The sequence below is a fragment of the Coffea eugenioides genome, chromosome 7 (assembly GCF_003713205.1).
Source record: "Coffea eugenioides isolate CCC68of chromosome 7, Ceug_1.0, whole genome shotgun sequence".
Lineage (NCBI taxonomy): Eukaryota > Viridiplantae > Streptophyta > Magnoliopsida > Gentianales > Rubiaceae > Coffea > Coffea eugenioides.
This window is the reverse complement of record NC_040041.1, coordinates 25,413,571-25,429,606: the sequence shown is the minus strand read 5'-3', so window position 1 is coordinate 25,429,606 and position 16,036 is coordinate 25,413,571. Positions and strand designations below refer to the sequence as shown.

Below are 16,036 nucleotides of genomic sequence, written 5' to 3'. Positions count from 1 at the left end.
TGTAGGTATGCCAACCAATAGCCTATTTCAGTAAGGCTTTGAGTCCTAAGAATTTAGGGCTTTTTATATATGAAAAGGAGCTACTAGCAGTTGTGATGGCAGTAACAAAATGGAAACACTACTTGCTTAGATACCATTTTATTATAAGAACAGATCACTAAAGTCTGAGATTTGTACTGGAGCAAAGGCTAAATACTTCACTACAGCACAAGTGTTTGACAAAACTCTTGGGTTTAGACTATGAGATTCAGTACAAGAAGGGAGCTGAAAATAAGGCTGCTGATGCCTTGTCAAGGAGGGGATTCCAGAAGGAGAATTCTATAGAAATGTCTTGTGCTATCACTAGCATCAGGCCTCACTTTTTGATAGATATCTTTGAGTTATGAAAATGACTCATCATATCAAGAAATAATTGCCCAATTGCTACTAGATCCTACTTCTGTGACAGACTATGAATACAAAGACTTATGTTGGTGCTCATGGTGACTTGAGACACCAGATTATTCAACAATTGCATTCATCAGCAGTTGGTGGCCATTCTGGGCAGTTGGGGTGTTTCAAGAGGCTAAGTGCAGTTTTCTATTGCCTCAAATGCAAAAAGATGTAGATGAATTTGTCAAGTATTGTGACATTTGCCAAAGGAACAAGCATGAAAATGTTCCTTATCCAGGTTTACTACAACCTTTGCCAATTCCTAATCAAGCATGGTCATAAATTAGTATGAATTTCATAGAAAGTTTACCTCTTTTTGAAGACTGTGACACTATAATGGTGGTTGTGGATAAGTTGGCAAAATTCTCCCATTTTGTCCCTCTAAAACATCCTTTCTCTATAGTAAAAGTTGCCAAATTATTCCGAACACATATTTTCAAGCTCCATGGGCTACTAGATATCATATTTTCATATAGAGACAAACTTTTTACCGGTCTCTTCTGGCAAGAACTGTTCAGACTAGTGGGAACTCAGTTCAATCTCAACATAGCTTACCATCCACAAATAGATGGGCAAAGTGAATGTGTTAATCAGTGTGTGGATACCTATTTGAGGTGTATGACTAGTGATAGACCTCAGAAATGGAAATCTTTGTTACCATTAGTTGAATGGTAGTATAACACTAACCACTATACTAGTCTCAATATGACCCCACTTGAGGCTCTTTATGGCCATAAACCTATCCAGTTACCACTAGGGCATATCTCTAATTCCATTGTTCCTGCAGTTAGTGAAGTTGTCAGAGATAGGCAAGCCATTTTATAGATCCTTTGCCAGCACTTGACTCAGTGAAAGGGTTTTGGAAGTTGGTGATATGGTTTATCTGAAACTTCAGCCTTATAGACAACACTCAGTGGAAGTGGGGGAGGTAGCTTACAGGTTGGAGTTACCCCCAAGTTCCAGGATTCATCCAGTTTTCCACATTTCTATGTTAAAAACAAAGTTGGGAGAATCTCGGATTGTCATGCCTACACTGCCATTAGTTAGCCCTGATGACCAGATTCAAATTGCTCCGAAACTAATTCTCAAAAGTAGAGCCATAATGTGAAATCATCAACCTATATCCTAAGTTCTCATCAAATGGATTAATCTTGGGTTTGAAGAAGCTACTTGGGAGGATCTTGATTTTATCAAACAACAGTTTCCTTATTTCCATCCTTGAGAACAAGCATAGTTTGAAGGGGAGCGATTTGTCATGAATTTTTGTTATTAGTTAAGCGACGTAGTTTTGGTAATTTTGGCTATTGCAGATTCTTGTGGTAAAAAAAAACAAAGAAACATTCAAGAAGAGGAGGAAAAGCAGTTATGTAAGAATTCATTCAAGAAATTTCTAAATAAACTCTCCCATTTTTCTCTCATTTCCTCAACTGAGATCTATTCTTGCTTTCTTCTTCCCTTTCTTAATTCCTTCTCTCAAGTTTATTCCTGACACTCAACTCGTTTGCAGCCGTACTATAGACTATTGTGCTCTCTTTTGTTTCAAAACAACCACTCAACTCATCTAAGTAGTGTACTAGTGGCAATCTGTCAATTTTTGCCATTCAATGTTTGTGACGATCCCACCTTCTCCTAGGACGTACTCAAGGGTTTGGCGGACCGTCTGCCTAACTCTCGCCAGGACTCACTCATGCCGTTATGAAATTTACAAAGAAACAACATCAATAATAAGGACAATATCAATTACAACTCTAGACATATATAATCGTGGACATCAAATGCCCATACAATCCCTAAATATAGCTGATGGGTTAAACTTACAAAATAAAACCAAACAAACCCGCTAAAGAGTTTAGGAATGCCTACGTGAGCAACTAACAAATCTTGGATAAAGACTATGCCTTCTCCAGTACCCACTCTCACGTTTTCACCCCTATAGGGAAAACAAATTTATGGAATAAGCTAGAAACCCAGTGAGATTCCAAGAAAATATGCAAGTAAACTAGTAGGCATGATATAATATATATCGAAACAGGTAATCAGATAGATCATGCAATAATGTACAGTAAATATCACATTCATATCAAAGGATATAGTCTACTCTCAGGAGCAGGTATCACGGTAACTTGTCCAGGGTCCATTGACTCTCCGTCAACCATGAAATTATAATGTCCATAGATCACCACTAAACGTCGATCTCCGTCCACCAATCATCCCCCTACCGGGCCCGAACGCCAATCAAGTACCCATGGTTTATTAATCTCCTTGACCAAACTCTTTACCGGCTTGATTCGACCAACCAACCATGGGATGGGCTTACAGCCCCAAGTATTCAAGTATTCATGATTTGGGGTTAAAACCCCAAGTATTCAAGTATTCACGAGTGGAGTCGTTGGCTGTGACCCAACGCTTACGCAAGTAAAGATTGGAGACATTAGCTGTCACCTAACGCTCCGTATTCAAGCATGTCACGAGTTCAAGTCATGAATTCAAGTCACGAGTAAACAGGTTAGGAATTTCGTCCTTTACCCAAGGTTGCCCAACTTACTCGACTGCTCTAAGGCTGGTCTCAAGCAAGAGGTCCAACAATGGCTCAGTTCAGCCGTTACCAACCTACATTCACACATACGCATGAGTAACCCAAGTTCCCACTTACCCGACGTCTTGGATAAGGGTCCAAGGGCCTAGTTCAACCCTGCAAGAAGATATACATCCGATCTACAATTATACACATGTACATGCAAGTCCGCACGCAAGATCAAGTATTTCAAGTCAAGATACAAGTCACTTGTAAATCAAATTGCTTGTACATGCATGAACAAGATATCAAAAGTTTAGTCGAGTTAGGTCAAGTGCGATAAAGTACACACTCGCTTAAGAAATGACAAATCAAGTGCCTAGCAATTTTAGCAACAAGTAGCATGGAACATGCAATTGAAACACTCACCAGTTCAAAGCCGAGCATGTTAAACGCTCGTCTCTGAGTGGCTCTCGTATTCACCGTCAAACCCTAAGAGCCACCAAGATAAAAGATATTTATGGTCCAACTATCCAAAACTTAGGCGAACGAAATTCACATTTTAGACTCAACTATGGACCATACACCTATCCAAGTTGGTCTCTCAAAACACAAGGGTTCAAAGACAAATTTGAAAGTGCAATTCAAGGAAAATCCAAGTACATACTAGGGTAATGATTCAAGTATGGTTTTGGAGCGAAAGGAAAGCATTTGGACCCAAGAAATATGAGCAACCAAAGAATTCCACATTTCATTTCATTGCTAGAAATTTCCAACAACAAAATAGTGAAGAAACCAAGGTGGTTCACCTTTTTAAGCTATTAGATTCACTCCAATTCAACGCGCCATTGTAGTTTAAGATTCTAGCAAGTGATATGAATATGATTGAATCCAAAAGACTCGCAAATGAAAGGACTTTAAGGCTAAACACAGCAGGGTACACAGCTAATGCTCCATCGGACCGGTTATCAAGTTAGTATATAGTTCATCAGTCATTTTATCCTCAATTCAATCCCATTGATCGAATTCTCACCTAAGCAAACTTTCATACAACCATAAGTACAGCATACACAAGATATATAACATGATCCTTTAGTCAATTTCCATCAAAATACCCAGGTCAAGCTAGAAGATTCATCATTGGTTAAGCTGCAAATTTTCCAGCAGCCCTGCGATTCCTCCAAACAAGAATTCCACCCACATAAGTCAAGATTTTCACCATAAAAACTCACATGCTTGCTAAGATTGAAGTGTTTTAAGATATACGGAGTCAAGATATGCCAATTTACAGCCAAAGTTTTAGATGTAAAGTTGGAAACATCTCAACTTCTCTCCCACGAGTTCTAACAAAAATTCCAGCAATCATCATTCCTTTGAAAAATCATAACTTGAATTATAAATGTCAAAAAATTATACAACTTACCCCATTAAAAACTAGACTCGAAGCACTAACAATCTTTAGAAGACACCTCAAAGAGATTCAGTTCATAAATTGGTCCAAATTGAGCCGCAATCTACTGCAACATACCAGTTTTTACTTATGCTGGGCAAAATTTTCAGTCAACTTTGTTGATTTTCTAGTGTATATATAAAATGAACCACAACCCAAATTTTATACTGTTAGAAAGCCCTCTAAGTCTAGTTTCAAACGCAACAAACAGAACTCAATTCTGATTTTTCTATACGAAATTATAGCCAATTTCCCAAAACTGCGTAAACCTTCCTGCGAAAATTTCTAGATTGCTAACAACTTGAGAAAATAAAACTTTTCTTAACAAAATCTCACTTCCTTGGCTCAAGTTCAACATACATTTGAAAATTAAGGTTTAACAAGTACCTTAAACAAAAACCTTGCCAAAATCACCATAAAAATGACTAATATTTCCACATAGAAGCATACATCAAACTCACCATAAATTTCTCCATCAAAGCTACTAAGGTTTTCATGCAACGTACCTAATCCTTCTTCTTTATCATATAAAGAGGCATATAGCATGATTATTAACAAAGAAATCCACCAAAATCCATATATAAAGCTTGTAAACTAATAATTAAACCAAACACATAAAGCTGACAATTTTCCAGCAACAAACTATCAAGAAAACAACTTGCAAACAACTAAAATCCTCCATAAAATTCCTCCCTTTTGACTCCTATCATCCATATATCAAGTACACTCAAGTATAAGAAGAGAAAACTAGGTTTTCTAGCAATTGTTTCCTCCTTCCACACAAGACTAAGGTTGGAAATGAAACAAGAAGTCATTTCTCCAAGAACTCCTCCAATAGCTTCCTTCCAAGCTTAATTCAAGGTTTTTATGGAGTGGATTAGGGTTTTTCTTTGGATTTTTCACTAAATAGGCAAGGAATCAAGGTTTGAAGTTTGTTGTTTTTCTCTCTTTTTCTCTCTCAAATTTCGTCCAACCAAGAAGGAAAAGAAAAGAAATAGTAATGAATGGAAGCTTGGTGAAGTTAAGAAGAGAACTTAGTCTTGGTCAAAACTAACTAGATGGTTGACACTTGGCATCACAAGATGAAATCCTTATTTAGTTGTCTTTCATTCACTAATATCTAATCCTCTTCCAATGATATCTTAACACCTCTATTAACAAAAATCTTTCTGTACAAAACTCCCTCTAATTCACCAAATTTATTGCACGCACTTCACTAATTGATCACACTTGTATAACGCACTATGAACTCAACATGCAACAAATTGAATGAAACAATAGGAAATAAAATCATAACTCAACCATTAAATTAACCAAAAATTCAAGACAAGTAGATTAAAATACAAAATATAAAAATAATAATTTTTGGGAATACAAAATATAAAAATAATTTTTGGATCCTCATAATGTTGCTTTTCTGTAAGTTAAATGATGTTTTATGCCAATTTAAGAATATATGTGTGTACACAAATTGTCTATGTATGTATGTTGTATACATGTATATATGTGCAAATTTATATATACATATGAATATATTGTGTATGCATGTCTACATACACATCTATTTGAATGTATGAATTGCGGGATCGACATAGGATTGACTAATAGGAAAAATAGTAAAATTTGTTCTCTTTCATGCATTGGTTTCTCCTTATATATAATTTATTGTATCTACATGTTACATTAGTGCGTCCATTATACGGTGCAATTAAAACAAGCAATTTGCAAAAGCCTCCAATCCCTCCACCACCAACCCATAGACTCTGCACATACTGGATGGTGCAATTAAGACTAGTAATTGCAAAAGCCCCTAGTCCCTCTACCACCAATCAATAGGTTCTGATGCCGCTTAGATGAGGAAGGGAAATTGGAAGAAACTATAAATTTATGCCATGCTGTTCCGTTCTTCAGTTGTAAAAGCCTTGGTGCTTTCATAGAATACTTGTCATCTTTTTCTACACTACATGGACTTTTTTGTTTCCGTTCCACTTTCCCTCCTCACCTTTTTCCTGCGGGTTTATACAAAGGAGGAGACGCAAGTGTAACATCAATATGAAATTTCAATTGAACAGGCTCTAATATCATTTACAGCAATTGAAGTGCAATTACACGAGGGCCACCATCACAGGGCTGATCTCAAAAGTCAAAAATTCATCCCATCAGGGCCCCCTATACCCCAAAAATCTTCCTGCAAATGAAAGAATGAACAGGCAGTACCTGCAAGGGAAAAAAAATTCTATACCCTGTGGCAATTAACTACACTAGTTCAGCTAGCTCATGTATCAATCTGTCCAAACGGCAGTCAGTCTTCCTTCCACTTGTTTTCATACTTAAGGAAGGCAAGAGCTGGGTTGTCCCTAGGAGGAGCACGAACTCGAGTAGACCTACGAAGCACAGCCTCTTCCATTGCAATCTTCTGAGCTAAATCCTTTGATCTCTTCAGAAGTTCAGAGCTGAAAATTCCAATAACAAGATTTCAGTAATCAATTCGATTGCTACAGATTATGCAGGTGTAGCCAACCAGGTATGCACACGAGCAATCCATCTTGACGGGCTTAAAAAGAAATTTTGCAGGGGGGAAAAAACCCTTGCTAGGTCAATATATATGCATGGAAGAAAGTAGCAGTTGAAGTTCTTAAGTTCAGATTAGAACCGTCTAAAGATAAGATAAGCTTAACAAGATTTTACTAGAGCCTACTTTTTTCACCTTCACCTTCGTTATATAACCAAAAGGGACATTCAGTAGTATCATTGAAAAAAAAAAAGAAAAAAAAAAAGAGATGAACTTGCTAAATAAAAACTTAACATACCAAATTTTATCATAGTGCTTCTGCAATTGCTTCTTAAGAGCCCATTCTCTAACACCCTTTGGATTCAGTGAGCCCATAAAAGCATCCAGCTGACATTGTGAGGAGCAGTCAGAATCATAACAGAAGGATAAATTGAAATCACAACGGTTTCTCGATATTACCTCTTCCTTGCAGCTGTAATAACCCCACTGTGTGGAGTCAGAGTTCTCAATAAATATTCTTCCATCACGTCGGAAAAACCAATATCTGTTATAATCTCTATCTTTGCCCAAAGGAGAATGGCGTATAAACCTTTTCTCTATCTCCCGCTCTAGATATTCTTTCTGCAACAATAGAAGTACAGAATAATAATATAAGTGTGGCAATATAGTTATCATATCTCATTTCAACATTGTCCTTGCACAAAGGATAGAAGGAACAGATGCAAGAAGGTAGTTAAACATCTGTAGAGAAAATTCTAGAGAAAAGAAAGAAAATAGGTATATGTTTTTGTCATAACAAAGCAAATGTAGGTAGAGTGATACATATACAGCATTGATAGAGAGTGTAAATTTACCCTCTGTTCTTTGCTCTTCTTTTCTATTGTCTCTTTTATATCCTTCTTCATCATTTTATGAATTTTCCTCTTTGTCGAGTCATTGGTGCCATTTGGAATGGCTTTCAAATCTGCCTTTTGATTCTTAGCATTCTTCTTTGGAGCATGAGCTGTTTGTTCCTCCTCACTGTCATGCATTTGGAGGGAACACAATAAAGTGATGCTAAAAGAGACAGGGAAACAATTACAAATTGAAAAAAGACATCATGATCCATCCAACAGTATGATCTGAAGAAGTCCAATAACACATAACATTCAAAATCAAACCTGTTCTCTGATGGACTTTTGACGGTTTTGTCCAGCTTCTTTAAAACATTACCATTCTCTTCAGCAGGATTGACTTCCACCGGTTCAACCGAATCGTTTGCAGTATCACTGGAACCAGTCCCTGTCAATTCCTTGGCCTCAGATTCTCCCTTCAGACGTCTTTTCTCTTCTCTTCTCTTTTTACCTTCCTCAATAGCTTTTTCCCTTTTCATCGCAGCAAATGCCTGTCGCTGATCATAATTCTCATCCAACTTTGTCCTCAACAGATTTGTTTCAAGGGCTTGAGCAAGCAGTTCCTTCAATATACCCAACTTAATATGAATGTCCAGAAGCCCATAGTGGCCCCGCTTAATCATTGTGATGTGACTACATAGTTCAAGAACACCGATCATTTCCAGAAAATCGCACAAATACTCTGTCCAAGTGATTAAAGTGATCTGAAATGTGGACGAGTTACAGGAGATCAGCAACAATAAAGCATCTTCAATAAATCAAAAAATCAAGGATTCAGAAATTACAAAGGTCCAGTCTCATTTTCTATCCAAAGGGAGCAACTATAGTAGTAACAATATCAACAATTGAGGGCTTAACCTTTGGCTTCCGTTTCCTATTCTGTACAGACAAGGAAAACTTCCCATTATCTTTCATGAGCAAGCGAAGAAGAGCTGAATGGCATTCAACAAGAAGTACCACATTGCTGTCCTTGTGGCCAAGCGCACCTTCAAAATCTTCAAGAGAAAAAGGTGACAAGTGCAATAGCCTGCCAAATGAAGTACAAAAATCCCACACCATCAAAAGATCCCCAACACAACCCATTGGAACACTAAAATCTCTGCAAGGGGAAGGTCGTTCAGTCAACTTGTGATCGTCCCCAGCCAGACCCACTAGTAGATCATCAATAGGATATCTGATGTGCTGTTTTTTAGGCTTCTTGTACTCTGCATGGGACAACATAAATATAAGATAGACATAATGAGATAGACAACAATAAAAGCTCCAGCAAAGAATATATCAAGCACAGAACAAAGCAAAATGTAACAAAATCCAAACAGAAAAAGGTAAGTATGAAACAAAAGGTAAATTCAAATGAACCTCATGAGTTAAGAACCATTAAACTCCCCATACATTGTATTCAACTTCTATAAAAGGTATAAGAGGGCAAGGCCATTGACCACATAAGCTCTACAGGTTAGACTGAATCCCAGAAATTTAGATTTCTGAGTTGTGACCATTAAACAAAATTCACCAGATATAATGCATCTGACAAAACATATGGAGATGATTACTACCAATTAATATGATACTAATTTATTTTATTAGGCAATCTAATCTAATCCCCAAACAGATGTGCAGTACACTGTCCAAATAGGACCACGATATGGACACTTTCAAAGGTTGGATGAGAGAATTGAATCCAAACAGTCATGTTAAGATATGAAATCACCACCTGAAACATATCCCCAACCCCCTATCAATTCATAAGTGGAGCTTTCCACAAGACAATAGCAACTCATTCAGGGCATGTGCACAAAGTCAGTAGACAATAGATGAAGACCAAGAAGGAAATATAAAAGAAGAGAATACCAAATAAGCCACCGTAGCAAACTAAAATATCTATATAGGTGACTAAAAGTCCAACATCTAGCTCAAAAAAGGCAAAGAAACAGAAAAAAGAGTACGTTCTGCAATTCAGTTCAAAAGGCTATGGCATTCACTCCGAAAGTAAATTATAGTTCTAACATACCTCCATCAGCATTTTCCACAGACGTGATGGCCACAGACTCGCCACTCTTTGCCTTTAGAACAAAATCAGAAAAGAAAAAGGAATATGCGATTTTATAGTTCATCAAAAAGGAATACGAATGCAAGGGGGAATACAAGCTTATGTATTTCTTTTCGAAATGGAACCACATCAGTTACCTGAGCACCATGCTCATCTTCAACTTTTTTTCTCTTCCTACTGCATACCACAACTCCATCGCGCAAGGATATTATTCCTTTTAGCTCCTGTGGAGGATCAGTTGAGATCCCGTGCTTTTTGGCCAGCTTATCATGTAAAACCCAAGGGCCACTTCGATATGTGGACTCCTTAATAAAAGACTTAAGGGTTCCTCTAGTAAAAGGTAGTTTTGTAATCAAATCTTCTGCGCTGACTAAAGCATTTATAGGAACTTTTTTATCTTTTTCAAGCCATGCAACTTCAAATTTGGTCTTATTATCTTCCTCTAGAATTTTTATGATTTTACAAGGAGTGACATGATTGTTCTTCATTCCATACAATTCACTGCCCTCTAAAAGCTGTCCCTGGAATTTCTCAGCAATAGAATTGACAAGATCTTTTAGCGTAAGCATACCTGCCAAAGACAAATAGCTCTTCAGCTGAATCTCATTTCCATCAAGTGAACAAAAGACCAAAAAATCCCAGGCTGGCAAAGAGGCAAAAGCACTTCATAAAACCCAAAAAAAAAAAAAAAATCAATTGCCTAACAGACATTTTTAACGTTATGGAAACTCTACCAAGTATTTTCTAATAAGAGGCTAGAAAGTTTGCACAAAAGGTGATCCCTTTGCTGAGTAATTTGATCCAATCTACTGTGAATTTAACATGTTCCATTATCCACACATCAGAAATTTCAATGTGATCATAGTCATAATTGTAAAGTTCCAAGAGTTCTAGATTCCACTCTGGCTGTCTCTTAAGTATAGCCCTTTTCTTCCATGCCCAGAATGACTTTGAATGCGTCAAATATATGTCCTCACATTAACTTGAATGAGCATTTAGTTGCCATCTCAAACAAAATATTTTAAGTTTAAACCATGGAAACAACATAATGAAGTTAACTTTTCACGTCAAATAACATATAAATGCCTTTACAGACATGAATTTTCAAGGAATAAAAAATTAGATTTCTGAGTACATGTTCAAATCATAACACTGACCGAAAAAAAGATACTATGGCCCTAGCCTTCAGCAGGTTTAAAACACCAAAAAATAAAAATAAAAAATAAAAGGAGGATCCAATTGATGCTGTTGTACACAAAGTATGAACAAAGGCAAGAAAAAAACATAATGATGTCAAAACTATTAAAAGAAATGGCAGTTAACATGAACAGTGGTTTAGAAAATAAATTGCCAGGAGCAAAAACTCATACTTGATCAGAAAGGTCATATAGAGTCTCACAGAATACTGAAGGTGCTAAAAACGTCAAATACATGGGCAACTGAGTTATCAGGACTTGCTTGTAAAGTTGAGCTGGTTGCTATTCAGATAATTAAGTTCATAGCAGAAGAAAATGATCCATATGGAAAAAGTATGATGTTTCTAAAGATATATGAAACATCTAAAAAGAGGAAAGCAGGAAATACCTCACTCAATACTTCCAAACAAAGCCAACATACCTAAACTTATTTATAACACACAAAACTTGAGAAACAAGCAAATATTTTGAAACTTTTCCCAACAAGATTTGCATTACTGTAGCCACAATGATCTCAATCACCATATTTTACATAGTTGAACCGACTAATCTATCCTGTAAAGACAATTTTATAAAAGACAGATTGCTTTAAATATTCGTATGAAAATGACAAGCATCCAAGTGGCATATTAGCCTTAAAAATTTATTGAAAAATACAATAATTTGAATTTTCTTGAATGTCCAACCTCCAAAACTCAAGTACGATACTGGAAATCCTAAAAGCTTAAGTCCAAGTTATAGATCAAGGCCTTTACTCTATATCAGACATCAATTAGCTGCCAAGAAAAAACTAATGAACTGAACAAATAAATAGTCAAATTCAACAACAAAGGAGAGAAGAACCACTCGTGAAAGAACAAGGCAAAGACTGAAGGCACTAAATGGCCAACGTTAATCACAGTAAGCAAAGAACCAAACAGGCTGCTCAAAAGCACAAGACTATAAAGCAAAAATTTGTAGCTCAAGTCATATTGAACATTTTCACAGGGTACAAATAGAACAAATAAAGCACTTCTGCTTCTAATAGGGATATGTGGTTAAACAATCAGCCCTATTATTTTCACATACCAATAGGTCTTTAAGTGATATGCAATTGCATGCGTTATATAAATTTCTCAATTATCAATGCTCAATCCCATAAAATCTTTTTCTCCTATTATTTATTCATGTACCTGTAGCGTGTATCGTAGGTCTCTAAATAAAGATATCATATTTATATTGACTTTGAAGCTAAAACACACTACAGAAGTTACATCTTATACCCCCATTATATGAGTTTTATGGATTTCCTATTCCTAGTACCTTTAAGGATGATATCTAAGTCATAACCATTGGGAACATTTCTTTGTGATGATACTTACCCAGGGTAGACAAAAAAGTTCCGATACAAACAACCTACATATTCCCCTTTAAACTGTTAAAAGGTATATCAGGAAGTGATAAACATTCCTGCACTCCTAGCAAACTATATAATTTTATTATGATAGTCATGATCCAGACCAATAGTATTGACAGCATTTGGCACTTGCCTCCATATCAACATTAAAATGCAACGCAGAGAAGACAACAGTGGGTATGATTCATGTTACTGATTGTAAAACTAGGACTTGAGAAATGCCAGCAACTCAAGTCCTAGACAGATTATACAGTCAAAACATGAATTCTTAAATCTGGATAAACTTAAGTCCTGAACGAAAGGAAAGCTAGTCCATCCTCATGCAAAACAACGTTCTATTGGACCAAAGGAAATTACTAACTTCTTTATTGGGAAAACAATTAAGAAAAGCTTGTCATAAAGTTCAATGCAGAAATACTATCCCAAATATGAAAATAAGAACTCAAGTAACAGTTCACATACATTGACAATTACTTTTAGATAAGTGAATTTGACATCAAAGCAAGAAGGAAAAGAAACCAATCTGCTGTGACCAAGCTCTAAGGGGAGAAAGAAGAAGGGAATGTGAATGGTGAAGCACTGAATACCTAGGAACATCAAAGATGACATCTTTAATCACAACCTAGACAGTAGCAACAGCAATACAAGAGAAATAATTACATAAAAATGCAAACACATCTTGGCCACCAAAACTATGATATAAATAATCACTCGCAGAAAAGGGCATCCTTATTCAATCAACCAATCAGGTATCAAATCTGGCCTCCTAATGCAGCATACAACCATTGGCACTTAAAATGTTGGAAAATTTTCAGAGATGCCAGCATGCGAAATGGTACATTTGCTTGGTCAAGCACTACTTTTCACTATTTGGCAGGAATAATGCTGCTGGATTTAAATGTGAAGGATCCATGTGAAAATATTTATGGCAATACTTTAGACAATTAGGTGGAGATTTAAAAAAAATTGATTCTGTTTCTGCAGAAGTTTGAATGAAGCAAACCCTTTTTAATAAGAGGAATGCAGCAGATGGTTGTTATCAGAGTTTGATTTGTTGCTCAGTTTCTCTTGACAAGTCATGGGCTCAACTGATATATGAGGGACTGCCAATGTGCAGCATTTCAATGTCCTCATTTGAAGTATTTCATTAAGACAAGCTTGAAAGGAGTTGATCTTCACTTAACAAAGCTTGGTAAGCGCTGATGAAATTGCTTCGAAATGTGATGCTGAGAGCTCCATATAATCCCTTTTAGCACCCACAAATCTTACTACTACTAAGGTCTGTTGATGTACACCAACCTCTTACAAGAACCAAAATTCTCTCCCGATCACTAGTATTCAACATATCTACAAAGTCCAATACCTAATTCAGACTCTAATTACTTGAGCATGTCCAACTACAACACCAGCTTTTAAAATGTTTCAGGTAACCAACGCCTGCTGTTAGGTGTGCATGAGTAGCATAAATTGAATGGTTTGACATTTGCATCTCAGAAAGGGCAGAACAACTTCCATGAAGGTTCATTTCGTGCAAGCTCTACAAGGGTCACCAACTTCCGTTACCTAACACAAGCTAAAGTTGTTTCGTAAAATTTCTAATAATCCTCACATGCAGACAACTAGTTAAGCTAGACCTAGACTCCTAACTAACAAACCATATCAGCAGTTATTTCAGAAAGAAAGAACTGGTAATCGTTACCTATTCTAGAATACTAAACATCTGTACTTGTAATGGAAAAACTAATTTCCAAATCAACATTTCCATATATCAAACAAAGATATTTAGGAGTAAAAATCTAGTAAACATGAAATTGTCTAGTTATGCTAAACTGCTAATTGATCATAGTCAGCTAACTAACAAACATTCCACATTAGCCAGTGTTTCACTGCTAATTGATCATAGTCAGCTAACTAACAAACATTCCACATTAGCCAGTTTTTCAATAACTGCCAAGCCACATCAGGAAACCATTACCCCGATTGCTAATCATGAGCCTCAACATTAATAGAAAATTTAAGAGCACCAGCTTTTAGCAAAAACTTCAGTTCCGGACAACATTCACAATTTTTCATTCCAACAGAGATGCACTCAATATACCCAATGAGTACAATCATTTTATAAAAAGTATAAAAAAAAAAAAAAAAAAAAGAGAGAAACAATTAAGCACAAACCCACATGAGACCTTGACTACAACTTCCAGGCCAATAATCGGAAGCACCCTAATGTACAAACAACATCACATTACACTCCACAACAAGCATTCCAAACAAATACTTCATTTAATGAAGTAACATTAATAATTTATTTTCAGAAAAACAAAAAGAAAGCAGCAGCAAGAGTTAAAAGAATTACTGAATTGGACATCAGAGAGCACAGGGAAAATCAATTCTTTAGGGATTTGTTGGACTTTTTTAATGGCATTGCTCTCGCAGATCAAAGCCTCTTCATAGGTCAAGTTACCCCTCCCAGTGACTTTGCATGTCCAAACCCTCCGCCGGTAAAGGTCTATCCGGTTCAAATACTCACTGCAGAGTCAATCACAGAAGAAAATTAATCATCAAAAACAGCATGAACAAATCAAGAATAAAAACCATTTAAATTCCCAATCAAATGAATTTTCTGATAACCACCAAAACAATTTAGTTTTTACCTGTAGCTTCTGAAGATCTCTTTAGTAAAACGGACCTGAAAAACATTCTCCTGAGGCTTCAAATCCGTGGGCGTTTCCGTCCATGGGAATGGTTTTCTTTTGAACAAAGGCATTTTTTCCACCCTCAATTCTGAAAACCCTAGAAATAACCCAGATCAATTTCAAAACCCTAGATATAAATACTGACACAAAATCAAAATTCAGTTATTTACATGCATGTCCAATGTGACTCCCAATCATAAACAAAAAAAACCCACAAAATAAACTGAAACAACGAGGCCATTGATGCTTAACGATGAAAATGCCAATCAAAAAATCAGAAAAATCACTCAATTACTCTAGTTTAACGCTTCCCGCCAGAAATTTAATATATTTACAGCAACAGTTAGCAAATAAAAAAAAAAGCGAAAAAAAGGAAAGGAGAAAGTTACCGAAAAGGTAGAAACCATGGAAATATGGAAAAATCTCGAGAGCAAAAGAGCAGAGAAGTGAATTATGGATTTATACATACATACATATATATATATATAGACGGGGCGGAGTTTGAGATGAAGACAAGTGGGGGAAAAGGGGGAAGCGGAGGAGGCGGTGGCGTAAAGCTTTGCCGTTTTGGGCGTTTCTGACTTACGTGTTGGAGAGGAGAGAGATTTTGGGGGGCAATGAGCGCAAATTGTTTCTCTCTCCTCTCTCCCCCCTTTGGCTCTGTTTTCGAGTTTCCCTCGTTTTAGGAAGACATTTATGGCATTCGCTTTTGTGCTTTTTAATTGCTTAATTACGCTTTGCTCCCCTGAATTTGGCTTCCAGCGACACGTTGCCCTTAACTCGAAATATACTTTATCCAATTTTTTTTTTATTACCATGAGAGGTGTGAGGTTTAAAAGAACAGGGAATAGAACTTGAGATTAGATTAGAACTTGATACCAATTGGCTGGATGGTTGTG

At 36.5% G+C, this 16,036-nt stretch overlaps 1 protein-coding gene across 2 annotated transcripts; it reads right to left on the bottom strand.

Annotated features, from left to right (window-relative positions):
- Positions 1-6,448: 6,448 nt before the first annotated feature.
- Positions 6,449-15,771, bottom strand: LOC113777473 (DDT domain-containing protein DDB_G0282237). 2 transcript variants are annotated; one of them, XM_027322567.1, is made up of 11 exons: positions 15,527-15,771; positions 15,096-15,234; positions 14,798-14,970; positions 9,990-10,423; positions 9,814-9,865; positions 8,661-9,007; positions 8,070-8,506; positions 7,764-7,929; positions 7,369-7,530; positions 7,208-7,296; positions 6,449-6,850 (listed from the first exon to the last, which is right to left on the bottom strand). In XM_027322567.1, the coding sequence occupies exons 2-11, from the start codon at positions 15,206-15,208 to the stop codon at positions 6,700-6,702; spliced, it is 2,124 nt and encodes a 707-aa protein (XP_027178368.1). In that variant the 5' UTR covers positions 15,209-15,234; positions 15,527-15,771; the 3' UTR covers positions 6,449-6,699. The 2 variants fall into 2 exon arrangements, with proteins under 2 accessions (XP_027178368.1, XP_027178369.1); XM_027322568.1 differs by having other exon boundaries at positions 15,096-15,225.
- Between the last annotated feature and the right edge of the window lie 265 nt (positions 15,772-16,036).

What these genes read in the sequence shown, in the direction of transcription:
- LOC113777473 (XM_027322567.1), bottom strand. Translation starts at nt 15,208, where the DNA reads ATGCCTTTGTTCAAAAGAAAACCATTCCCATGGACGGAAACGCCCACG. An exon ending in AGAAGAGCAAAGAACAGAGG is followed by an intron (nt 7,531 to 7,763) that starts GTAAATTTACAC and finishes CTATTGTTGCAG; the next exon opens with AAAGAATATCTAGAGCGGGA. An exon ending in ATTACAGCTGCAAGGAAGAG is followed by an intron (nt 7,297 to 7,368) that starts GTAATATCGAGA and finishes TCACAATGTCAG; the next exon opens with CTGGATGCTTTTATGGGCTC.